The 23,542-nt window shown below is 47.3% G+C and overlaps 1 protein-coding gene across 1 annotated transcript in view; it reads left to right on the top strand.

Annotated features, from left to right (window-relative positions):
• Positions 1 to 21,714, top strand: part of LOC306927304 (protein unc-13 homolog A-like) — a 39,988-nt gene extending 18,274 nt beyond the window's left edge. Inside the window, exons 17-29 of the mRNA XM_079507013.1 lie at positions 5,918 to 6,061; positions 6,233 to 6,310; positions 8,009 to 8,086; positions 8,277 to 8,365; positions 8,772 to 8,915; positions 10,545 to 10,668; positions 13,707 to 13,763; positions 14,093 to 14,173; positions 14,275 to 14,422; positions 14,756 to 14,815; positions 15,469 to 15,552; positions 19,691 to 19,847; positions 21,397 to 21,714. Coding sequence (XP_079363139.1) covers positions 5,918 to 6,061; positions 6,233 to 6,310; positions 8,009 to 8,086; positions 8,277 to 8,365; positions 8,772 to 8,915; positions 10,545 to 10,668; positions 13,707 to 13,763; positions 14,093 to 14,173; positions 14,275 to 14,422; positions 14,756 to 14,815; positions 15,469 to 15,552; positions 19,691 to 19,847; positions 21,397 to 21,682 — 1,530 coding nt within the window. The 3' untranslated portion in view covers positions 21,683 to 21,714. The remainder of the gene's footprint in view (positions 1 to 5,917; positions 6,062 to 6,232; positions 6,311 to 8,008; positions 8,087 to 8,276; positions 8,366 to 8,771; positions 8,916 to 10,544; positions 10,669 to 13,706; positions 13,764 to 14,092; positions 14,174 to 14,274; positions 14,423 to 14,755; positions 14,816 to 15,468; positions 15,553 to 19,690; positions 19,848 to 21,396) is intronic.
• The last annotated feature ends 1,828 nt before the right edge of the window (positions 21,715 to 23,542 follow it).

Raw genomic sequence — 23,542 nt, 5'->3', positions numbered from 1 at the left:
CGTTCGTGAACTATCGTTCTTTGAACGCGTTCGGGTACAACACTGCCTACACAATGATTCAATTCACGTTGACGATGAATGGTTGGTGTACGATGATAAGAGCGCCCCTCACTTCACACAGGTGTGATTTTTGTATTTTTAAACTACGTGATCATTAAGGGCGATTGGATTATAAATCGATTTCCGATGCATCTCTATATCCAATCCATGAGAATCTGAGCGTAATTGTCAGGCCTAGTGATCATACAGTTCAACCCGTAAGGCCTGACGGATGCTCTGTCGTTGTCAGGCCTAGTGATCATACAGTTCAACCCGTAAGGCCTGACAGATGAGTGTAATTGTCAGGCCTAGTGATCATACAGTTCAACCCGTAAGGCCTAGTGATCATACAGTTCAACCCGTAAGGCCTGACGGATGCCTAGTGATCATACAGTTCAACCCGTAAGGCCTGACGGATGCTCTGTCGTATGCATTTGGTATCGGGTGACGAAAATTGCAGTTAAAATAGCCTTTTTCGGATTGTCATCTGACATTTAGTATTACTGTATCTGTGTGGTGGAGGTTAGTGGTTGTTGGGATGTTGTTTCCCCTGGTGTCTTGCAACAGTCAAGCTCCAAAAACAAGCTGACATACACAAACACACGCACGCATGCATGCACACAAGTACGCACGCACGCACACATGCACACCGTGTAGACATCAACGCACAGCTTTAAATAGATATTCCCATACAAAATAGACTCATCGCCTGAGTCAGCAGAGAGGGGGAGGGGGGGGGGGGGAAGAGAGGAAGAGAGGAAGAGAGAGAGGGAGAGAGAGAGGGAGAGAGAGAGGGAGAGAGAGAGAGAGAGAGAGAGGGAGAGAGAGAGAGAGAGAGAGAGAGAGAGAACACACCACTTGTTCTAATTTACAAGAAGAGTTAAATTATTGTTAAATAATTTAACTACACAGTTAGAGAATGTAGGACATTATTGTTTGTTATTTTGCCTCTCCGATGATGATGCATCAATACAGCGTGGAATTGTGGACAGAATCTTATGTAATGACAACACAATATGAATAAGGGTCTCTGAGAGACTAAAATGGTGGCTCAAATGTTGTAACATGTTGATCTGTTCCTGTATTGTACTGTATTGTATTGTGTTTTGTATGGATATAGTGTCATGGGTGCTGGCACATATGCACACATGGCATCACCGCATGGTGCTGTGTGCTGGCACACTATACACTGTCTTTCTTTGTATCATTCATTTTTTAAGAGCCTGCTCAGGGACTACAGATGAAATTTAGCTATGGCTAACTCTGGTCCATTTACATTGAGGTGAAAACTGACATGTTGATTAATGAGCTTTGTCCCTGTCAAATAAATAAATAAATACAATAAAAATATGAAAAGGGGGTTGAAAGCCACCGGTCTAGCCTGACTGAAATGAGGTCTGTGCTAACGACTGGAAGAGTCTGAACCCACCCAGGTCACTCTGATATTAATGACTGAGGTCTGTGCCAACGACTGGAAGAGTCTGAACCCACCCAGGTCACTGAGGTCACTGAGGTCTGTGCTAACTACTGGAAGAGTCTGAACCCACCCAGGTCACTGAGGTCACTGAGGTCTGTGCCAACGACTGGAAGAGTCTGAACCCAACCAGGTCACTCTGATATTAATGACTGAGGTCTGTGCTAACGACCGGAAGAGTCTGAACCCACCCAGGTCACTCTGATATTAATGACTGAGGTCTGTGCCAACGACTGGAAGAGTCTGAACCCACCCAGGTCACTCTGATATTAATGACTGAGGTCTGTGTCAACGACTGGAAGAGTCTGAACCCACCCAGGTCACTCTGATATTAATGACTGAGGTCTGTGCCAACGACTGGAAGAGTCTGAACCCACCCAGGTCACTCTGATATTAATGACTGAGGTCTGTGTCAACGACTGGAAGAGTCTGAACCCACCCAGGTCACTCTGATATTAATGACTGAGGTCTGTGCCAACGACTGGAAGAGTCTGAACCCACCCAGGTCACTCTGATATTAATGACTGAGGTCTGTGCCAACGACTGGAAGAGTCTGAACCCACCCAGGTCACTCTGATATTAATGACTGAGGTCTGTGCTAACGACTGGAAGAGTGAACCCACCCAGGTCACTCTGATATTAATGACTGAGGTCTGTGCTAACGGCTGGAAGAGTCTGAACCCACCCAGGTCACTCTGATATTAATGACTGAGGTCTGTGCTAACGACTGGAAGAGTCTGAACCCACCCAGGTCACTCTGATATTAATGCTAAATGACTGAGGTCTGTGCTAACGACTGGAAGAGTCTGAACCCACCCAGGTCACTCTGATATTAATGACTGAGGTCTGTGCTAACGACTGGAAGAGTCTGAACCCACCCAGGTCACTCTGATATTAATGACTGAGGTCTGTGCTAACGACTGGAAGAGTCTGAACCCACCCAGGTCATTCTGATATTAATGACTGAGGTCTGTGCTAACGACTGGAAGAGTCTGAACCCACCCAGGTCACTCTGATATTAATGACTGAGGTCTGTGCCAACGACTGGAAGAGTCTGAACCCACCCAGGTCACTCTGATATTAATGACTGAGGTCTGTGCTAACGACTGGAAGAGTCTGAACCCACCCAGGTCACTCTGATATTAATGACTGAGGTCTGTGCTAACGACTGGAAGAGTCTGAACCCACCCAGGTCACTCTGATATTAATGACTGAGGTCTGTGCTAACGACTGGAAGAGTCTGAACCCACCCAGGTCACTCTGATATTAATGACTGAGGTCTGTGCTAACGACTGGAAGAGTCTGAACCCACCCAGGTCACTCTGATATTAATGACTGAGGTCTGTGCTAACGACTGGAAGAGTCTGAACCCACCCAGGTCACTCTGATATTAATGACTGAGGTCTGTGCTAACGACTGGAAGAGTCTGAACCCACCCAGGTCACTCTGATATTAATGACTGAGGTCTGTGCTAACGACTGGAAGAGTCTGAACCCACCCAGGTCACTCTGATATTAATGACTGAGGTCTGTGCTAACGACTGGAAGAGTCTGAACCCACCCAGGTCACTCTGATATTAATGACTGAGGTCTGTGCTAACGACTGGAAGAGTCTGAACCCACCCAGGTCACTCTGATATTAATGACTGAGGTCTGTGCTAACGACTGGAAGAGTCTGAACCCACCCAGGTCACTCTGATATTAATGACTGAGGTCTGTGCCAACGACTGGAAGAGTCTGAACCCACCCAGGTCACTCTGATATTAATGACTGAGGTCTGTGCCAACGACTGGAAGAGTCTGAACCCACCCAGGTCACTCTGATATTAATGCTAAATGACTGAGGTCTGTGCCAACGACTGGAAGAGTCTGAACCCACCCAGGTCACTCTGATATAATGCTAAATGACTGAGGTCTGTGCTAACGACTGGAAGAGTCTGAACCCACCCAGGTCACTCTGATATAAATGACTGAGGTCTGTGCCAACGACTGGAAGAGTCTGAACCCACCCAGGTCACTCTGATATTAATGACTGAGGTCTGTGCCAACGACTGGAAGAGTCTGAACCCACCCAGGTCACTCTGATATTAATGACTGAGGTCTGTGCTAACGACTGGAAGAGTCTGAACCCACCCAGGTCACTCTGATATTAATGCTTCCTGTATAGGAATACGAGCCTTTAGCTCTTCCTCCAGAGCACTTCCTTCCACTTAACGTCGACATCACTGACTGATGGCTCCTGATTGAGCTCCTGACTCGATCTAACTGTCGTCAAACATTTTGGATAGAAGGGCCTTTTTTCTATCTCAGAATGGAGATCAGGGATGTTGTTCTATCTCAGAATGGAGATCAGGGATGTTGTTCTAAATCTGAATGGAGATCAGGGATGTTGTTCTAACTCAGAATGGAGATCAGGGATGTTGTTCTAACTCAGAATGGAGATCAGGGATGTTGTTCTAAATCTGAATGGAGATCAGGGATGTTGTTCTAACTCAGAATGGAGATCAGGGATGTTGTTCTAACTCAGAATGGAGATCAGGGAGGTTGTTCTAACTCAGAATGGAGATCAGGGATGTTGTTCTAACTCAGAATGGAGATCAGGGATGTTGTTCTAACTCAGAATGGAGATCAGGGATGTTGTTCTAACTCAGAATGGAGATCAGGGATGTTGTTCTAACTCAGAATGGAGATCAGGGATGTTGTTCTAACTCAGAATGGAGATCAGGGATGTTGTTCTAACTCAGAATGGAGATCAGGGATGTTGTTCTAACTCAGAATGGAGATCAGGGATGTTGTTCTAACTCAGAATGGAGATCAGGGATGTTGTTCTAAATCAGAATGGAGATCAGGGAGGTTGTTCTAACTCAGAATGGAGATCAGGGATGTTGTTCTAACTCAGAATGGAGATCAGGGATGTTGTTCTAACTCAGAATGGAGATCAGGGATGTTGTTCTAACTCAGAATGGAGATCAGGGATGTTGTTCTAACTCAGAATGGAGATCAGGGATGTTGTTCTAGCTCAGAATGGAGATCAGGGATGTTGTTCTAACTCAGAATGGAGATCAGGGATGTTGTTCTAACTCAGAATGGAGATCAGGGATGTTGTTCTAAATCAGAATGGAGATCAGGGATGTTGTTCTATCTCAGAATGGAGATGAGGAATGTTGTTCTAACTCAGAATGGAGATCAGGGATGTTGTTCTAAATCAGAATGGAGATGAGGGATGTTGTTCTAACTCAGAATGGAGATCAGGGAGGTTGTTCTAAATCAGAATGGAGATGAGGGATGTTGTTCTAACTCAGAATGGAGATCAGGGAGGTTGTTCTAAATCAGAATGGAGATCAGGGATGTTGTTCTAACTCAGAATGGAGATCAGGGAGGTTGTTCTAAATCAGAATGGAGATGAGGGATGTTGTTCTAACTCAGAATGGAGATCAGGGAGGTTGTTCTAAATCAGAATGGAGATCAGGGAGGTTGTTCTAAATCAGAATGGAGATCAGGGAGGTTGTTCTAAATCAGAATGGAGATCAGGGATGTTGTTCTAACTCAGAATGGAGATCAGGGATGTTGAGATCAGGGATGTTGCCAAGTCCATGTTCTGGAGGTATATTGGGGGAAGGTGATTTAATACATTAGTGCAGCTGTGGCTCAGTAGTTAGATTGGCTACTTTCAACCGCTTATCTGTAGTCGGGTCGCGGGGGGGAACAGCTCCACCAGAGATCTCCAGAGCTCCCTCTCCAGAACAACCTATTAGTCCTTGGTCTGCCCCGGGGTCTCCTCCCAGTGGAGATATAATCCATCTGGTCCTTGGTCTGCCCCGGGGTCTCCTCCCAGTGGAGATATAATCCATCTGGTCCTTGGTCTGCCCCGGGGTCTCCTCCCAGTGGGACGTGCCTCGAGGACCTCCCTAGCGAGACGCCCGAGACGCATCCTAACCAGATGCCCAAACTAGCTGGCTCCTTTCCAAGCGAAGCAGCAGCGTCTCTACTCTGAGTCTCTCTCGGAGTGACTGAACTTCTTACCCTATCTTTAAGGGCCAGTCACCCGTCGGAGAAAACTCATTTTGGCCGCGATCTTTTCGGTCATCATGACCCACACTTCATGACCATATAATAGGTGAGAGTAGGAATGGAGATTTTATGGGCTAAATATTTGTCTCCTCTCGTATAGTGTACTTGTAATTATGTGGTATTTTTGTGTCAATATGAATCATCTCTCTCTCTCCCTCCCTCTCCCGTCTCTCTCTCCCTCCCTCTCCCGTCTCTCTCTCCCTCCCTCTCCCGTCTCTCTCTCCCTCCCTCTCCCGTCTCTCTCTCCCTCCCTCTCCCGTCTCTCTCTCCCTCCCTCTCCCGTCTCTCTCTCCCTCCCTCTCCCGTCTCTCTCTCCCTCCCTCTCCCGTCTCCAGTTCCAGGTAACGTCGGAGCATGCTCTGTTCTCGTGCTCCGTGGTGGACGTGTTCTCTCAGCTCAACCAGAGCTTCGAGATCATCAGGAAGCTGGAGTGTCCCGACCCGCAGATCGTCGGCGAGTACATGAAGAGATTCGCCAAGGTGGGCGTGGCCTTAAGCCTAGTGGGCGGGGCCTTAAGCCTGGTGGGCGGGGCCTTAAGCCTGGTGGGCGGGCCTTAAGCCTATAGCACAAAAAGTAGCCTAGTGGACTGCAGGTTTAAATGTGTCAGATGGTTTGACCCTATACTGTGTGTGTCTCTCGTCTCGTCCCAGACCATCGGTAACGTCCTCCTGTCCTACGCAGACATCATATCCAAAGACTTCCACAACCACGTCAACAAGGAGAAAGTGGTAGGTGGACCAGATAATGTTCATATAACAATCAACAGCTGATGTAGACGGTTTACGGTTCAGTAGGTGAACCAAATGATGTTTATATAACAGTCAACAGTCAACAGCTGATAGACGGTTTAGTGTTCAGCCAGGAGAAAGTGGTAGGTGGGGCATTACGTGGGCATTACGTGGGCATTACGTGGGCATTAAAGTGGGCATTAAGCAACTAGTCGACTAGTACATCCACTAGTCGACCTTCTTGGTACTAGTTGACAAGTTGATAAGAAAGAAAATTAAATAGTTTTCTTGTATGCCTCAAGATCAGGTAGATGATAGTTATAGTCACCAATGTACACAGTTTTTAAATGTACAAATATTGAATTAATTTTGTTTTTACATAATAGGTAGTTAAACAACTATAGTCGACTAGTAAACTAGGCAACTAGTCAACTAGTAAAAATGACTAGAAGCGAATGCCCTAAGTGTTGGTTGACCAAATGTACGTGTTTAAGAAAACAGTCAACAGCTGCATGACCGTTTACTGTACAACATTCAGATTCAGTCCTTAACCTCGAAGCTCCTAAATCACGATTGCAATCATTATTCTGATAGTTGGATGGCCAGCAGTGGTTCAGCGGTAGAAAGGCCGGTTCCCAGTTCGAACCCTGTGGGCTCAACCCCAGAGTTAGTGTTGATGTGTCCTTGAGCAAGACTCTGAGCCCCTGATTGCTCCTGATGTGTATTTTACAGCCGTGCATTACCATCAATAACATGTCCTCTATCTGTCTTCCAGCCGTGCATTACCATCAATAACATGTCCTCTCTCTGTCTTCCAGCCGTGCATTACCATCAATAACGTGTCCTCTCTGTGTCTTCCAGCCGTGCATTATCATCAATAACATGTCCTCTCTCTGTGTCTTCCAGCCGTGCATTACCATCAATAACATGTCCTCTCTGTGTCTTCCAGCCGTGCATTACCATCAATAACATGTTCTCTATCTGTGTCTTCCAGCCGTGCATTACCATCAATAACATGTCCTCTGTATGTGTCTTCCAGCCGTGCATTACCATCAATAACATGTCCTCTGTCTGTGTCTTCCAGCCGTGCATTACCATCAATAACATGTCCTCTGTCTGTGTCTTCCAGCCGTGCATTACCATCAATAACATGTCCTCTCTGTGTCTTCCAGCCGTGCATTACCATCAATAACGTGTCCTCTCTCTGTCTTCCAGCCGTGCATTACCATCAATAACATGTCCTCTATCTGTCTTCCAGCCGTGCATTACCATCAATAACATGTCCTCTATCTGTGTCTTCCAGCCGTGCATTATCATCAATAACATGTCCTCTCTCTGTCTTCCAGCCGTGCATTATCATCAATAACATGTCCTCTCTGTGTCTTCCAGCCGTGCATTATCATCAATAACATGTCCTCTATCTGTGTCCTCTAGCCGTGCATTATCATCAATAACATGTCCTCTCTGTGTCTTCCAGCCGTGCGTTACCATCAATAACTTGTCCTCTCTCTGTGTCTTACAGCCGTGCATTATCATCAATAACATGTCCTCTCGCTGTCTTCCAGCCGTGCGTTACCATCAATAACATGTCCTCTATCTGTGTCTTCCAGCCGTGCATTATCATCAATAACATGTCCTCTCGCTGTCTTCCAGCCGTGCATTACCATCAATAACATGTCCTCTCTCTGTGTCTTACAGCCGTGCATTATCATCAATAACATCCAGCAGCTCAGAGTTCAGCTGGAGAAGATGTTCGAGGCCATGGGAGGGAAAGGAGTAAGTCCCTGTGACATCATCACTACCTTATGACCTCATCAGGGGGTGCGTGTGTGCGTGCGTGTGTGCGTGCGTGCGCGTGCGTGCGTGCGTGCGTGCGTGCGTGCGTGCGTGCGTGTGTGTGTGTGTGTGTGTGTGTGTACGGGGCGTGACCTGTAGACTCATCAGCCAATGGCGTCATGTGTTGCAGCTCAACTTGGAGGCCAGTGACTTCCTGAAGGAACTTCAGAATAAACTCAACGTGGTGATGGACGACCTCAGCAGGATATTCGCTGTCAGGTGAGTTAACTTCAGAATAAAACACCTCACCTATTTGTCAGGTGAACGCCCTGGTCCGTGCAGACGCTGGAGTGTTTCCTCAGCCTAAATGGACCACATAATGTCCCGTTGCAAAGAATACATACAAGCTGCAAATACAGTAGCCGCCTCGTTCAAATCCATGTTGCATATTAAATGCCCGCACTACTAAAGACAAGAAGCTAAAATATGATCTTATAATGATGATATTAATAAGTGTGTGTGTGTGTGTGTGTGTGTGTGTGTGTGTGTGTGTGTGTGTGTGTGTGTGTGTGTGTGTGTGTGTGTGTGTGTGTGTGTGTGTGTGTGTGTGTGTGTGTGTGTGTGTGTGTGTGTGTGTGTGTGTGTGTGTGTGTGTGTGTGTGTGTGTGTGCGTGCGTGCGTGTAGCTTCCAGCCTCAGATCGAGGACAACGTGAGGCAGATGGGGGACATCCTGGCTCAGGTCAAAGGTCAAACGGTGCCGGCCAATGGCAGCGTGGTTCAGGAGGCCGACAATGTCCTGGGACCAATCATGGACTTCCTGGATGTCAAGTGAGAATTGCGCACACACACAAACACACGCACATGCACACACACGCACGCACGCATGCACACAAACCCACACATGCTGTACCGGATCGTTTATTTTGTGCGTTTAATTGGCATTAATTTAAACTGCTGTTTGAGTCGTGAGTTGATCACAACATCAACCACACCTAACGACGTTAATTATGAGCAATATTACACGAGAGGGTGTATGTGGTTTACCGTGAGTATTGGAACGACAGTGATGAGGTCACAGTGATGAGGTCATTAACACCACAGTGATGAGGTCATTAACACCACAGTGATGAGGTCACAGTGATGAGGTCAGGAACGAGACGTAGTCGAGTTCCGCTACCAGAGCAGTTGACTTCGCTGCACTGACTTCATTCTAGACTTTTCTAACTTACCGAGGTCTTCTTTTGACAAATGTAACGCATCGATCGTTTTGGTTGGGTTTGCGTTCTCCTTCTCATCCTCTTCTTCCAACCATGTATCGTACAGTAGGAGTACAGTATAATCCATCCACAGGGTACTGGCTGTGTGTGGTTTTTGGGGGGTTCCCTCCTCCAGTAGGCTAGCCTGGGGTCCACCTCTGCTTTCTATGGCATCGGCAGCTCCCGACAGGATCCGCCGGGAGAATCTATAGACGCAGCTGCGCGACATGAGACTAATTAATTAGAGCGACAGAGAGAGAGAGAGAGGAGTGTGTGTACGTGTGTGCGCGTGTGCGTCAATTTAACAAAGGTGCAGACGATCAGAAATCAGCAGAGAGTGATCAACGTTTGCTACTCTATACCGAATTGAAGTGGACTCGGCCCCAGACTTTTTTTTCCTCCCTGGAAATAAAAACGTCTGGGTTTCCGAGGCTAACGAGGTGCAGACTGCGGAGTGTGGAGTTATTTACTTAACGTGATTAGAGGCCCCAGCGCCAGGTGTTCCATCATGTCGGTTTGAAGCACGGGTAGATGGCTATTTCAACCAATCAGATTGCTTTGTGATACCTGTTGTTGGGCGGCTGTGGCTCAGGAGGTAGAGCAGGTCCGTCCAATGATCCCTGGGTCGGCGGTTCGAATCCCAGCTCCTCCTGTCCACATGTCGAAGTGTCCTTGGGCAAGACACTGAACTTCACATTACCTCCAATGAGTTGGTCGGTGTGAGGTCGCCACCATTGGTGTCTGAATGTGGGAAGTGAGGACGCTGGCGTTGACTGTTCGCCGCTTCACCTCCCAATGTATGAATGAATGAACCACTGTAAAGCGCTTGGAAAAGCGCTATAGAAATGCAATTAATTTGTTGTATAATTTCTCTTCACGTCCTTTTGACGTTGACGTTTCCCCGTGAATATTTGAACGAGACACATTCACATCGTCTGATGTCTAACATTTATTATTCGCAGACACTTTTTCAGATAGTTTTTTTCTGTGAAGTTTCCAGTGTGCGTGTGAAGACGTTTCGACTCTAATATGTAGCCTACAGTAGAGTACCGCTGATGTACTGTATGTGTGTCTGTGTGCGTGCGCTTATCTGTGTGTGTGTGTGTGTCCTTGTGTGTGTGTGCGTGTGCGTGTGTGTGTGTGTGCGTGCGTGCGTGCGTGCGTGCGTGCGTGCGTACGTGCGTGCGTGCGTGCGTTCCAGGCTGTCTCTGTTCGCTAAGATCTGTGAGAAGACGGTGTTGAAGCGAGTCCTGAAGGAGCTCTGGAAGCTGGTGATGAACACTATGGAGAAGATGGTGGTCCTGCCTACCTTCACTGACACCACGGTACGTTAGCACCCTCTGGTGTCTCAGTATAGAACAGCAGGTAGACCCAGATCATACAACTAGCGCCTGTTATGGCCACACTGATATGGGGTTGTTTTTGTCTCCCCCTGTGGCAGTTTGGTCTGGTTTCCACTTTACAGGCTAAAAAATACAACCGCCAACGCACACACACACGCGCACACACACACACACACACACACACACACACACACACACACACACACACACACACACACACACACACACACACACGTACACAAAACGTTATATATTTGCACCTCAAACATCCGTAGTATTTTTTTTACACTGACATTATCCCATTCTCTCTCTGTCTCTCTCTCTTCTCCTCATTAGGTTATTGTAAGTATATTCTGTTTGTGTGTGTGTGTGTGTGTGCGTGTGCGTGTGCGCGTGCGCGTGCACGTGCGCGTGCGCGTGTGTGTGTGTGTGTGTGTGTGTGTGCGCGCGCGTGTCGGTCTGTTTGTGTGTGTATACAAGCATGAACGAAATGCCGTTTGGAGCAACAACTCCCCCCACCCCCCCCTGAGGCTCCAACTGTAATGAAACAGACCCGCTCCCACCTGTCTGTCTGTCTGTCTGTCTGTGTCTGTGTCTCTGTGTCTGTGTCTGTGTGTATGTCTGTCAGTGGTGGTAAAAGTACTCGCATTTTGTACTTAATTATAAGTAAAAGTATCAATTCAGCAACATAGAAATACTCTGGTACGTAAAACTATGTCCCGTAATGTATTGGATTTAAAATGTACTTACAAGTAACACATGGTAAAAGTACTCATTCTGCCAGAATGTCCTTTTTCAAGTTTCCAAAATGTCCAAATGTATGAAAATCTTTTGAAGATAGCAGATCTACAAGCTCACAATGTGTCGCATCGCAACACATTGTGAGCTTGTAGATCTGCTATCTTCAAATGGCCGCATATATATATATATATATATATATATATATATATATATATATATATATATATATATATATATCACACAATTCCAGTGGAGTAAAAAGTAGGCTACTCTCTAAGATACTCTGAAATGTACCCGGAGTAGAAGTAAAAGTATTGGAGAGTGGCAATACTCTAGTAAACTACAAATACCTCAACAGTGTACTCAAGTAAAATACTTGAGTACATGCACTTAGTTACTTTCCACCACTGTCTGTCTGTCTGTATATGAACTGCAGCCTGACTCGGATGAACCTCCTCCTACGTGCGTTGTTCTGGCGCCCCCTTGTGTCAAGGTGGTGCATGTGTGATGGATCATGGTGCACTAAAGAGACTGCCCCTGTGTTGTTTTACACCACCCGACCATGTTCTGTGATACTTGTTCCTAAAAAAAACAAGACTTCCACAGAGCCCATGAACTCTCGTCCATAGCTGAATACCCAAAATCTCGACCACACGCTATAATTCCAGCATGACGGTGTTACGGGTGGCGGTGGCTCGGGGGTAGGGCGGCCGGATGGGAACCACAAGGTTCCTCAGTTCGAACCCTGTGGGCTCCCCCAGAGTTAGTGTCAATAGTGTCCCTAATTGCTCCCGATGTGCAGGTTGGTGCCTTGCATGGTTTCCTCTGCCATGCCATCGGTGTGTGAATGTAATGCACAATCTGCTATACGTTTGTAAAGCGCCTTGAATAAAGCAAAGGCGCTATATAAATACACCATTTACCATTTACGGTGAAATTGGTGACCTGCTGAAATATGTGACAATCGTGTAGACAATCGCATAACGTCAGTTTCCTGACGTAAATCATTGTCTGTTTGTTTATTATCAGAGGTCATCCTAGCGGTATTCAGGACACGTATTTAAAGACCTCCATGTAAGTTCTGTGAAGTCCACAAGATGGTCACACATTTATCAGGTCACCAATTTCACCGCAACACCGCCGTGCTGGTCTGAGTGTGTGTGTGTGTGTGTGTGTGTGTGTGTGTGTGTCTGTGGGAGCGAGTGGCCGAGATCTTTTGGGCTATTGGAATTTGGCTTCTCATGTCACTCTCCTCTCCTATGAGTCTCCTTGGCCCTGACGTGCCCTCTGTCTGTCTGTCTGTCTGTCTGTCGTTGCCTGGAAATGTCCTGAAAATGCAATGAACCCTGTACCCTCCCCGCTCGACCCCCCCCTCCCCCCCCCCCCCCCCCCCCGCATATCCCTGTCCAGTCCACCCTGTCAAGTGACCCCAGCCAGGGTCACTCCACACACTAGGGGTGGAACTAGCGTCTCAGTCAGTCAGCCTCGGTAACCAGGCTTTTATTTTGATGTAGCCTCGCCACCCATGCTTTTATTTTGATGTAGCCTCGCCACCCAGGCTTTGATTTTGATGTAGCCTCACCACCCAGGCTTTTATTTTGATGTAGCCTCGGTAACCAGGCTTTTATTTTGATGTAGCCTCGGTAACTAGGCTTTTATTTTGATGTAGCCTCGCTACCCAAGCTTTTATTTTGATGTAGCCTCGCCACCCAAGCTTTTATTTTGATGTAGCCTCGATACCCGGGCTTTTATTTTCGCATTCGTCTCAAAAATAAAAGCCTGGGGAATCCCTTTGGAAGATCTGGCATATTGGAAGTGGGAGACATCTTGTACTTCTCTAACCAATAACAGTGCAGAGGGGCGTCGCTCCAAATTTGGTGACGTCACTGTTCTCCGCCCCTCTAGACCAGAAACCACACAGGCTGGGCCAGGCGAGTTACTTGCGCAAGCAGAGCGCGCAAGTATCGTGGTTGGCTGGACCAGGAGTGGTATGTATGTATGGTAGGCGTGGTTATCATCGGCTGTTGATGGTGACGTAATTAAGATAGGTTTCAGATGACATACTAGTATTACCTTTTACCCCCCCGACATTGAAACATATCATAATTACGTCACCATCAACAGCCAATTATAAGTTATAGAATATACCTACCACGCCTACCATACATACCACTTTCGGCACTATACACCCCCCCCCCCCCCCCTCTTCTCTCTCTCTCTCTCTCTCTCTCTCTCTCTCTCTCTCTCTCTCAATCTGCTGTGTGGTCTCTTGTCCGCAGGGCACCCAGATGATCTTCAACGCTGCTAAGGACCTGGGCCAGCTCTCCAAACTTAAGGTAATAAAACATTAAGGAATTGGTCTTATAAATCTAAAGAATTGGTCTTATAAATCTAAAGAATTGGTCTTATACTGCTAGGCCAGCCGCCTGGCTTCCAATAAGGAAAGATATTTGAGGGAAAAATTAAATTGTCTGGAAAAAGAAAACTAACAGAGGCGTCTGTCTGTCTGTCTGTCTGTCTGTCTGTCTGTCTGTCTGTCTGTCTGTCTGTCTGTCTGTCTGTCTGTCTGTCTGTCTGTCTGTCTGTCTGTCTGTCTGTCTGTCTGTCTGTCTGTCTGTCTGTCTGTCTGTCTGTCTGTCTGTCTGTCTGTCTGTCTGTCTTCCAGGAGCACATGGGTCGAGAGGAAGCCAAGGCTCTGACCCCGAAACAGTGTGCGGTCATAGAACTGGCACTGGACACTATTAAGGTACACACGCACACGCACACACACGCACACGCACACACACACACGCAGGCACGCACGCCATGCGTAAGGCACTATAAACCGTGTCTCCGTCCTTTCCGCAGCAATACTTCCACGCAGGCGGTGTGGGTCTGAAGAAGGCCTTCCTGGAGAAGAGCCCCGACCTGCAGTCGCTGCGCTACGCGCTGTCCCTCTACACCCAGGCCACCGACAAACTGATACGGAAGTTTGTCCTGTCCCAGAGCAAACAGGGTAACCACACACACACACACACACACACACACACACACACACGCTCACGCACGGCACACACACCATAGGAACAGGTCACCACAGGACAGAGGTCAATAGTGTGCGTAGTTTCAATGTACAGATTATTGATTTCCTTTGGATATTCTACAGTTAGGCTGATGATAGGTTCTTGGTTTACTGACGATGCTAGATGACTATTTCTACGTATTTGATGTATTACCATGTGTTGTTCTTGCTTACTGTAAATCACTCTGGATTAATAGTGTCTGCTAAATGCCTAAATTGTAATGTATAATCTTCCTGTCTGTCTGTCTGTCTGTCTGTCTGTCTTAGTGTTCGGAGGTAAAAGCATCAGGTACACTGCCAATGAAGACACGCAGCCAGAGAACAGAGGTACAGTACTGTCCTGCATGTAGCATGTATCACGTAGCATGAAGCATGTAGCACGTACCATGTAGCATGTAGCATGTAGCATGTAGCACGTAGCATGTAGCACGTGGCATGCAGCATGTTGCACGTAGCATGTAGCACGTAGCATGTAGCACGTAGCACGTACCATGTAGCACGTAGCATGTAGCATGTAGCACGTAGCATGCAGCACGTGGCATGCAGCATGTTGCACGTAGCATGTAGCACGTAGCACGTAGCACGTACCATGTAGCACGTAGCATGCAGCACGTAGCATGTAGCATGTAGCATGTAGCACGTAGCATGTAGCACGTAGTGTGTGTGCGTGTTTGCTGTCAGTTTGATATGCAGGCACACACACACATGCTCGCACGTGCACGTACACACACACGGACAAACACAACGTTAAGTCTGTGTGCGTGTTCACACTTCACAGCATCTGTGGAGGCAGTGGGAGAGATGGTCATGCACGTGTTAACATGAACCTGTGTGTGTGCGTGTGCGTGCACAGCGTCTGTGGATGCGGTGGGGGAGGTGGTCATGCACGTGTTAACATGAACCTGTGTGTGTGTGCGTGTGTGTGCGTGTGTGTGTGTGTGTGTGTGTGTGTGTGTGTGTGTGTGTGTGTGCGTGCACAGCGTCTGTGGATGCGGTGGGGGAGGTGGTCATGCACGTGGACATCCAGCCTCAGCCCAACGGAGAGCACAAGATAACCGTTAAAGGTAGGAGACAATACAAAATAAACCTTTACTTTAATAAAGACTATAAACTAAGTGGACGTTTAAATTAACATAACTCCTCCCCCTCTCTCACAGTGGTGGCGGCCAACGACCTGAAGTGGAAGGCTCATTAACATAACTCCTCCCCCCCCTCTCACAGTGGTCCCGGCCAACGACCTGAATAAGCCTATCTCACAGAATTTCCCCGCCCCCCTTAATACGCCCCCTTTCGGGGTTAGTGGTGATAGCGTGACGTCACTCCATAGACGCTACATGTTAACAGAGGTAATTTAAGAAGTCTACAACTTTTGTTTTCTCAAGGTAAGGTTTGTTCTATATGTTCGAGCTGATTTACCATCTTGTTTGCTTCATAATAATATTGGTCCGTCACATTTTTACATTAGAAAATGTACTTAGATTCTCCAGAGAAAAAAACGTGTAAATGCTAATGTTAATGACACCACTATTTACCGGAAGTGGGCGTGAAAAGCGGGCTGTGAGATAGGCCTATTGGAAGGCTCGTTAACATAACTCCTCCCCCTCTCTCACAGTGGTGGCTGCCAACGCCCTGAAATGGAAGGCTCATTAACATAACTCCTCCCCCTCTCTCACAGTGGTGGCTGCCAACGACCTGAAGTGGAAGGCTCATTAACATAACTCCTCCCCCTCTCTCACAGTGGTCGCTGACAACGACCTGAAGTGGAAGGCTCATTAGCATATAGGGCTGGGGCGGTATGGGATTTTTATTACCGCGGTTATTGTCGGCCCCCATACCGCCGGTATGGCGATAATTACCGCCCCCCCCCCCCCCCCCCCCCCCCCCCCCCCGCGCGCGCGGAAAAAAAATCCTCCGGTTTTATAGTGTTATTTAGTCCGGTGGAACACCGTGTATGGAGATGTTAGAGCAGGTCTGCAAAATCCGGTAAAACACCGTATACGGAGATGTATAGAGCAGCTGTGTGTCTTTAGTGCAGTTCCAGTCAGGGGCGTAAGGTTCTTAAAACGTCAGGGGGTGCTCCCCAGCCCCGCCTCCCAGCCCCCCCCCCCCCCCCCCCCCCCCCCCCCGACGCGGGGAAAAACGATTTTTTTTTCGTTTGGTACTTTATTTAGTTTGCTATTGAACACAGTGCGCTTTCAGTTCACAACAAACACATTAAATTGTTTCAAGGTTCAAGGTTCAAGGTTGTACACGTACATAAGAGTAAAACTTATTTTTGTTTGGCTTCCTTCAGACAATGCAGCAGCAATAATATAATACGACAATATAATACAATATAATACGACATCAAAACAGCAACACACAGTCTTTCGTAGAGTTGTACGTGATCCAGGTAAATGTCTCTTTCCAGATGGGTTGATATTTGCGCCCCCGGACTGCTGGCTGCTGCGGACGACACCTTTCTTTTTTAGAATTATTAGCTCTTAAAAGAACCGTTGTGTTGGCGCTGACAGTGCTGTCCGCCTCGGCAGCTACGTTGTCGGCGGCGGGCATCGTGATCTTGTCGGCCGGGGTGGCCGCGGCGGCGGGCATCGTGATCTTGTCGGCACCTTATTAGCATTTGAATGAATGAATACCTGTTCGCCCAGACAGTGGCCCAAGCACCTAAAGGTGTGTGGAATGTGCCTACGTGTCTTGTTTTTGTTTTGACTTCAGTGTTGCCACATTGTGTGAGAGAAATAAGCCAACCCACCTCCAAAAACCAGGGAAGGGGATCTTCAGCCCTTGATTACGTGACAAAATGAGGGGATATCTCAGTGGGTGCTATTTGGCTTATTAATTTTTCAGGGGGTGCCCAAGCCCTCAAGCACTCCCATAGTTGACGCCGTTGGTTCCAGTGTCATTCCTCCGATCCATGCGCGGCCTCCCCTCACAGCTCACACACACACACACACACACACACACACACACACACACAGTGGCACCGTTACAGAGACAACAGACAAGACGACTCATATAGCTTTTCCACGTGTTTCTGTTGTTATCCAGTTTACCAAAATTAAATCCACAACAGCGCTATTTATTGTGAAGACCCTTGTGCAGCGCGAGGTAATTAACCCCAGCTGCAAACGATCCGGACTTTGATTGTGTGATTATAATATATATAAATCCTTTAACGGATATTATGGACTACAGTTTTATTAAGGAAAGATTGGCATGTCAATGCCGCAACACGTGTTCGGGTGTCAATCAAATCAACTGCGTCAGACATCTCCCGCAGCCCGCTGTTAAAAAAAAGAAATAAAAAAGCGAACGGATTTCAGTTGTGTTGAGCGTCTTTTTCCTGCGATCCCATTGATGTCACAACAGACAACATTTATAGGTGGGTCTGGTTTGGAGTAGCCTAATTTAAAACATTGTCCGACTTTGTTTTGAGAGAATATTAATACCTCGCGCTATTGTAACAGCCAGGTGCATCGTGCATTGCTCAGACCGTCAGAGAGAGAGAGAGAAAGATTAGGCTAAACGTGTAGCCTATGGATAAGGGTGCATCGTAGGTAACAGGTTTCAACTTTGTATTGATGTCTGTCAGCGAGAGACGAGAAGAGAAAGGGAGAGAGAGAGAGAGAGAGAGAGAGAGAGAGAGAGAGAGAGAGAGAGACATTAGGCTGTAGCCTATGGATAAGGGCGCATCGTAACGGTTTCAACTTTGTATTGATGTCTGTCAGCGAGAGAAGAGAAAGGGGGAGAGGGAGGGAGAGAGAGAGAGAGAGAGAGTTGTACAGACAGGACGGACAGAACTGTTTTTATCTTTTGACTGACTATAAGAAAAAGTCCTTCTGCACACCTACAATGGACAGGTGCGTCGGATAACTGGAACTGAGAAGTAGAGAAAAAAAGAATCCCGCACACTGTCTCACTTGGAATCGCAATGGCAACCATTCTCACTCCAATGAAATGCCCGCTCAGCAGCGCATCGCATGAAACAAACACCACCATTCAAAAACGTCCCCTCATCATGGAACCTAAAATCTTAAACATATTAAACAAATTCCAAGTTAACTGATAGATTTAATATATGATGAATTGAAAGGTTCAACTTCCAGCCGCTCCACACCACGCAGCAACTGCGCGCCTCCCCAGTCCCCAAGCCATGAGTTAACATTATTGCTTGATTGATTGATTTAAGTTTGTATTAACAGTTTACAGTACATTTGCACAACTCAATACAAAAACTGTTAACTGTTACTCTGTGAGTGGACGACACCATAAAGCATTACACTTGTTTACAAGAGGGTCCACCTTGTTCAATTCATCATAACATTTTGTACACTATACACTTCTATAAAGCCAAAAACAGGAAATCATCATAAAGGAGGTAAAAAGGGGGAAAAACATATACAGTGAGGGGGAAAAGGGGTGGGTGGAGTCAAGGGATTTACATGTCTTAATGACAGTTAAGGGCGTTCCACATTTTTGTGGCATAGGAGTGAAATTAATTTAGGTGGACCCTCTTGTAAACAAGTGTAATGCTTTATTGGGTCGTCCACTCGCAGTTAACAGTCTTTGTATTGAGTTGTGCTTGAAATGTAGGCTACTGTAATTCTGCAAACTGTTAATAAATAGTTCAATCAATCAATCAATCAATACTTGTTTGTGCCGAATCTGGGTTGCACATGGTTTGTTGAACTCCCTCTGGTGTTGCTGGCATATGATTAGACTGACTGAGCCTCACTGTTTATTATGATACACTTTATTTCATATCAACCATATGCACTTAGGCCTAGAACCCAGGGTTAGGGTTAGAACTAGGGTTAGGGTTAGAACCTAGGGCGCCAGAACAGCACGGACAAAAAAAACTTAAAAAAAAAAAAAAAAAAAAATGTTTTTTTTTTTTTTTTATACCGCGGTAACGAACCCGATACCGCGGTATGCGTTGTATACCGGCGGTATGGCGATATTGCGGTTATTGCACCCAGCCCTATTAGCATAACTCCTCCCCCTATCGCACAGTCGTGGCTGCCAACGACCTGAAGTGGAAGGCTCATTAACATAACTCCTCCCCCTCTCTCACAGTGGTGGTTGCCAACGACCTGAAGTTGAAGGCTCATTAACATAACTCCTCCCCCTCTTTCACAGTGGTCGCTGCCAACGACCTGAAGTGGAAGGCTCATTAACATAACTCCTCCCCCTCTTTCACAGTGGTCGCTGCCAACGACCTGAAGTGGAAGGCTCAGGGCTTCCGGCCCTTCGTGGAGGTCTACATCGTGGGACCTCACCTCAGCGACAAGAAGAGGAAGTTCGCCACCAAGTCCAAGAACAACGCCTGGTCGCCCAAGTTCGGCGAGAGCGTCCAGTTGTGAGTTGTCCTTTTTTTGTTTTTCTTTTAAATCCAGGGCGTTAAAAATTTGACTAAATCTAAATGAAACTTTATTCAAAAGTCACTAAGCTATAAGCTGTGGTCAGCACATATGTTGTAGTAATGTGCATGTACATACGCAACTTCCCACGAGGAGAGTGTGATTCATCAATCTTTTTTTGTCCGTGAAATTTGACAGTAACGTAAGACGGAATCGTTTCCGTCAAACTTAGGGTCACACCAACTTAGGGCCACACCAAAGGGTCAAGGCGGTTTTAGCGTTGTCCCAGCAGTGTGGTTTGTCTTGTTACACGTTGACACACGCCGTCCCACGTGATTTAACGCATGGAATTGAACGGCCCCAAACCACACCAAAGGGTCACCATGCCACTCCTCGCAACCGTTTGGACCCCAAGGAGTTGCATGGTGACCCTTTTACCCAGGGGGCAAAGTCCCATTTTTTGGAAAATCAGACTTGGAGCGTTGTAAAAGGTTGTTCACCAGAAATGATATCTAGGACCATCACTGATCACAACCTAGGTGGACAACCTGGTCAACTAGCTACTGGAAAGCTACAGGGTGGGTTCAAACAAATCCCACCCCAATCTCTGAAAAGGCAAATCCGAATAGGGCAAAAGAGACTTGGTGTGGTTAGGGCTTAAGACCTGAAGACTAAAGCCCTGACCACACCAAAGGGTCACCATGCAACTCCCTGGGGTCCAAACGGTTGCGAGGAGTTAACGCTAAAACCGTCTCGACCCTTTTGTGTGGTTTGGGCCACTAAATTCCATGCATTGAATCACTAGGGTCAACGTGGGTCAACGTGCAACAAGACATATCACACCGCAGGGACAACGTTAAAACCGTCTTGACCCTTTGGTGTGGTTTGGGCTTAACAGACTAAAAGATTGCCCCTTGAATCGCACAACACTCCACGCACGACCAGGTTCTACACGACATTCACGACCAGGTTCTACACGACATTCACGACCAGGTTCTACACGACATTCACGACCAGGTTCTACACGACATTCACAACCAGGTTCTACACTCCACGCACGACCAGGTTCTACACGACATTCACGACCAGTTTCTACACGACATTCACGACCAGGTTCTACACGACATTCACGACCAGGTTCTACACGGCATTCACGACCAGGTTCTACACGACATTCACGACCAGGTTCTACACGACATTCACGACCAGGTTCTACACGACATTCACGACCAGGTTCTACACGACATTCACGACCAGGTTCTACACGACATTCACGACCAGGTTCTACACGACATTCACGACCAGGTTCTACACGACATTCACGACCAGGTTCTACACGACATTCACGACCAGGTTCTACACGACATTCACGACCAGGTTCTACACGACATTCACGACCAGGTTCTACACGACATTCACGACCAGGTTCTACACGACATTCACGACCAGGTTCTACACGACATTCACGACCAGGTTCTACACGACATTCACGACCAGGTTAGTGAATGACTAAAAACTAATCCAAAATGTCCCCTCTCCTCCCCCCAGCTCCCTGGGCACGGAGGTGGGCCCCGAGAGCTACGAGCTGCACGTGTGCGTGAAGGACTACTGCTTCGCGCGGGACGACCGCTCGGTGGGCATGGCCGTGCTGCAGGTGAAGGACATGGTGGCGCGCGGCAGCGCCGCATGCTGGATCCCGCTGGGCCGGCGCGTGCAGATGGACGACACGGGCCTCACGGTGCTGCGCATCCTGTCGCAGCGCCACAGCGACGACGTCGCCAAGGAGTTCGTCAAGCTCAAGTCTGACCTGCGCTCGGCCGACGAGGGCAGCTGAGAGGGAGCTATAGGGGGCGCCAGAGAGAGCACACAAACACACACACACGCACGCACGCGCGCACGGACACACACGGACACGCTCAGAGTTGTAGGGGTGGAGTGGGACGATTATGGGTACCTCAACGACACGATATCTGTGGCGATAGTGATGGCGTCACCATATTCGATATATTGCGATATTCTGGTATATTGCGAGTGATTTCATTGACGATATGAAATATCGTCAATTCACAATATCTGTAAATGAAAAAAAAAACTGGCAAATCTGGAATTATATGTAGTTATTCCAAAATCTTACACAATTTTTTGTGTCACAAACTGGCCAACCAGTACGTGAATCCTACAATCTGGCCAACCAGTACGTGAATCCTACAAACTGGCCAACCAGTACGTTAATCCTGCCTCCTCCAAACAGTAAAACACTGACTGCAAATCCATATCACAATATTGGGAGGACGATACACATATCGCGATATTTCACAATATCAATATATCGGCACACCCCTAATAACGCACACACACGTGAGGTCCACAGGGGCGTGGAACCGGTTCTGTTTTTTTTTTTTTTTTTTTTTATCCTAATATTGAACCAGTTCAAAGTGTTTACACTGGAAAACGACTTGTTTCAGAACCTTAACAATTTGGTTCTGGAACTGGAACCTCCCCCAAAGATGGCCGTCGGTTCCGTGAAGCACCGACAAGGTTCCAAGAACCGAGAACGGAACCAGTTCTAGAACCAAAGTTATTTTTTGGTGGAAAAGGAACCAGTTCTACAACCATGATTTTGTTTGGTGGAATAGGAACCAGTTCTACAACCATGACGTTCTTTTGTTTGGTGGAATAGGAACCAGTTCTACAACCATGACGTTCTTTTGTTTGGTGGAATAGGGGCCACAGAGGCGTAATTTCAGAAAGAAATGCGGGGCGGTTGGGAAAAAAGTTTATACTACCACTTTTTGGTCCCGCTTCTAAAATAGTGACTACATCAACTATTTTCACTATTTGTTTGCGGGGGCGAAAAGAGAACATGTTTGAACATGTTCGCCCATAATGACATTAATCCCAGACTAGGGATGTCACGTTGAAAGTGGTTAATAAATTAACGGTTGCGTGAAACGTTGATCTAAAACACCTGTAGTCGCTATAGATGGACGGGCATCGACTGCGATGAAATCAGATTAATCTGCCAAAAAAACGATTCAGATTCGGGGACGATATGCATAGAATAACTGAATTTGTGGTTAAATGTGAACAATTGCAATTGCCATCCCCTGGTGCCCCAAATGACGCACACGCACACACATGCACACGCACACGCACCCACATGCACAAAAAAAACACACACGCCTGTGACCATGATCTGATAGTTATCATTATGCACTTTCGTACGCGGTAAAAGTCCGACGGTAGCGTTCCATCGTCTAGGAGGACACGGCCAGAACAGACCGACGGTAGCGTTCCATCGTCTAGGAGGACACGGCCAGAACAGGAAACATGCGCGAGCACACGCGCACACACACACACACACGCACACACGTATATGTTCTTTATATACTACACAACATTATGCAACGTCAGAACCGCTCACCGCGATACCTTTCGGGCAAGTGACCTTTGACCTTTGGGCAAGTAGAAGTTGACCTGCGCTTCCCTCTGAGACTATAGTGTCAACCGTTCACGTTATGTGTCTGGCCAAAACCAGGCTACAAAGAGACACCTTACACGTGCACGCGTGTGTGTGTGTGCGTGCGTGTGCGTGTGTGCGCGCGCGTGTGTGCGCGCGTGTGTTCGCGCGGTGCGTATATGGCTGAGGTCCTGCAGATGTATTCAATGCCGTGGCGCAAGAAATATGTATTAA

This window comes from Electrona antarctica (assembly GCF_951216825.1).
Source record: "Electrona antarctica genome assembly, chromosome: 1".
Taxonomy (NCBI): Eukaryota; Metazoa; Chordata; class Actinopteri; order Myctophiformes; family Myctophidae; genus Electrona; species Electrona antarctica.
This window is presented reverse-complemented; position numbering and strand designations above follow the sequence as displayed.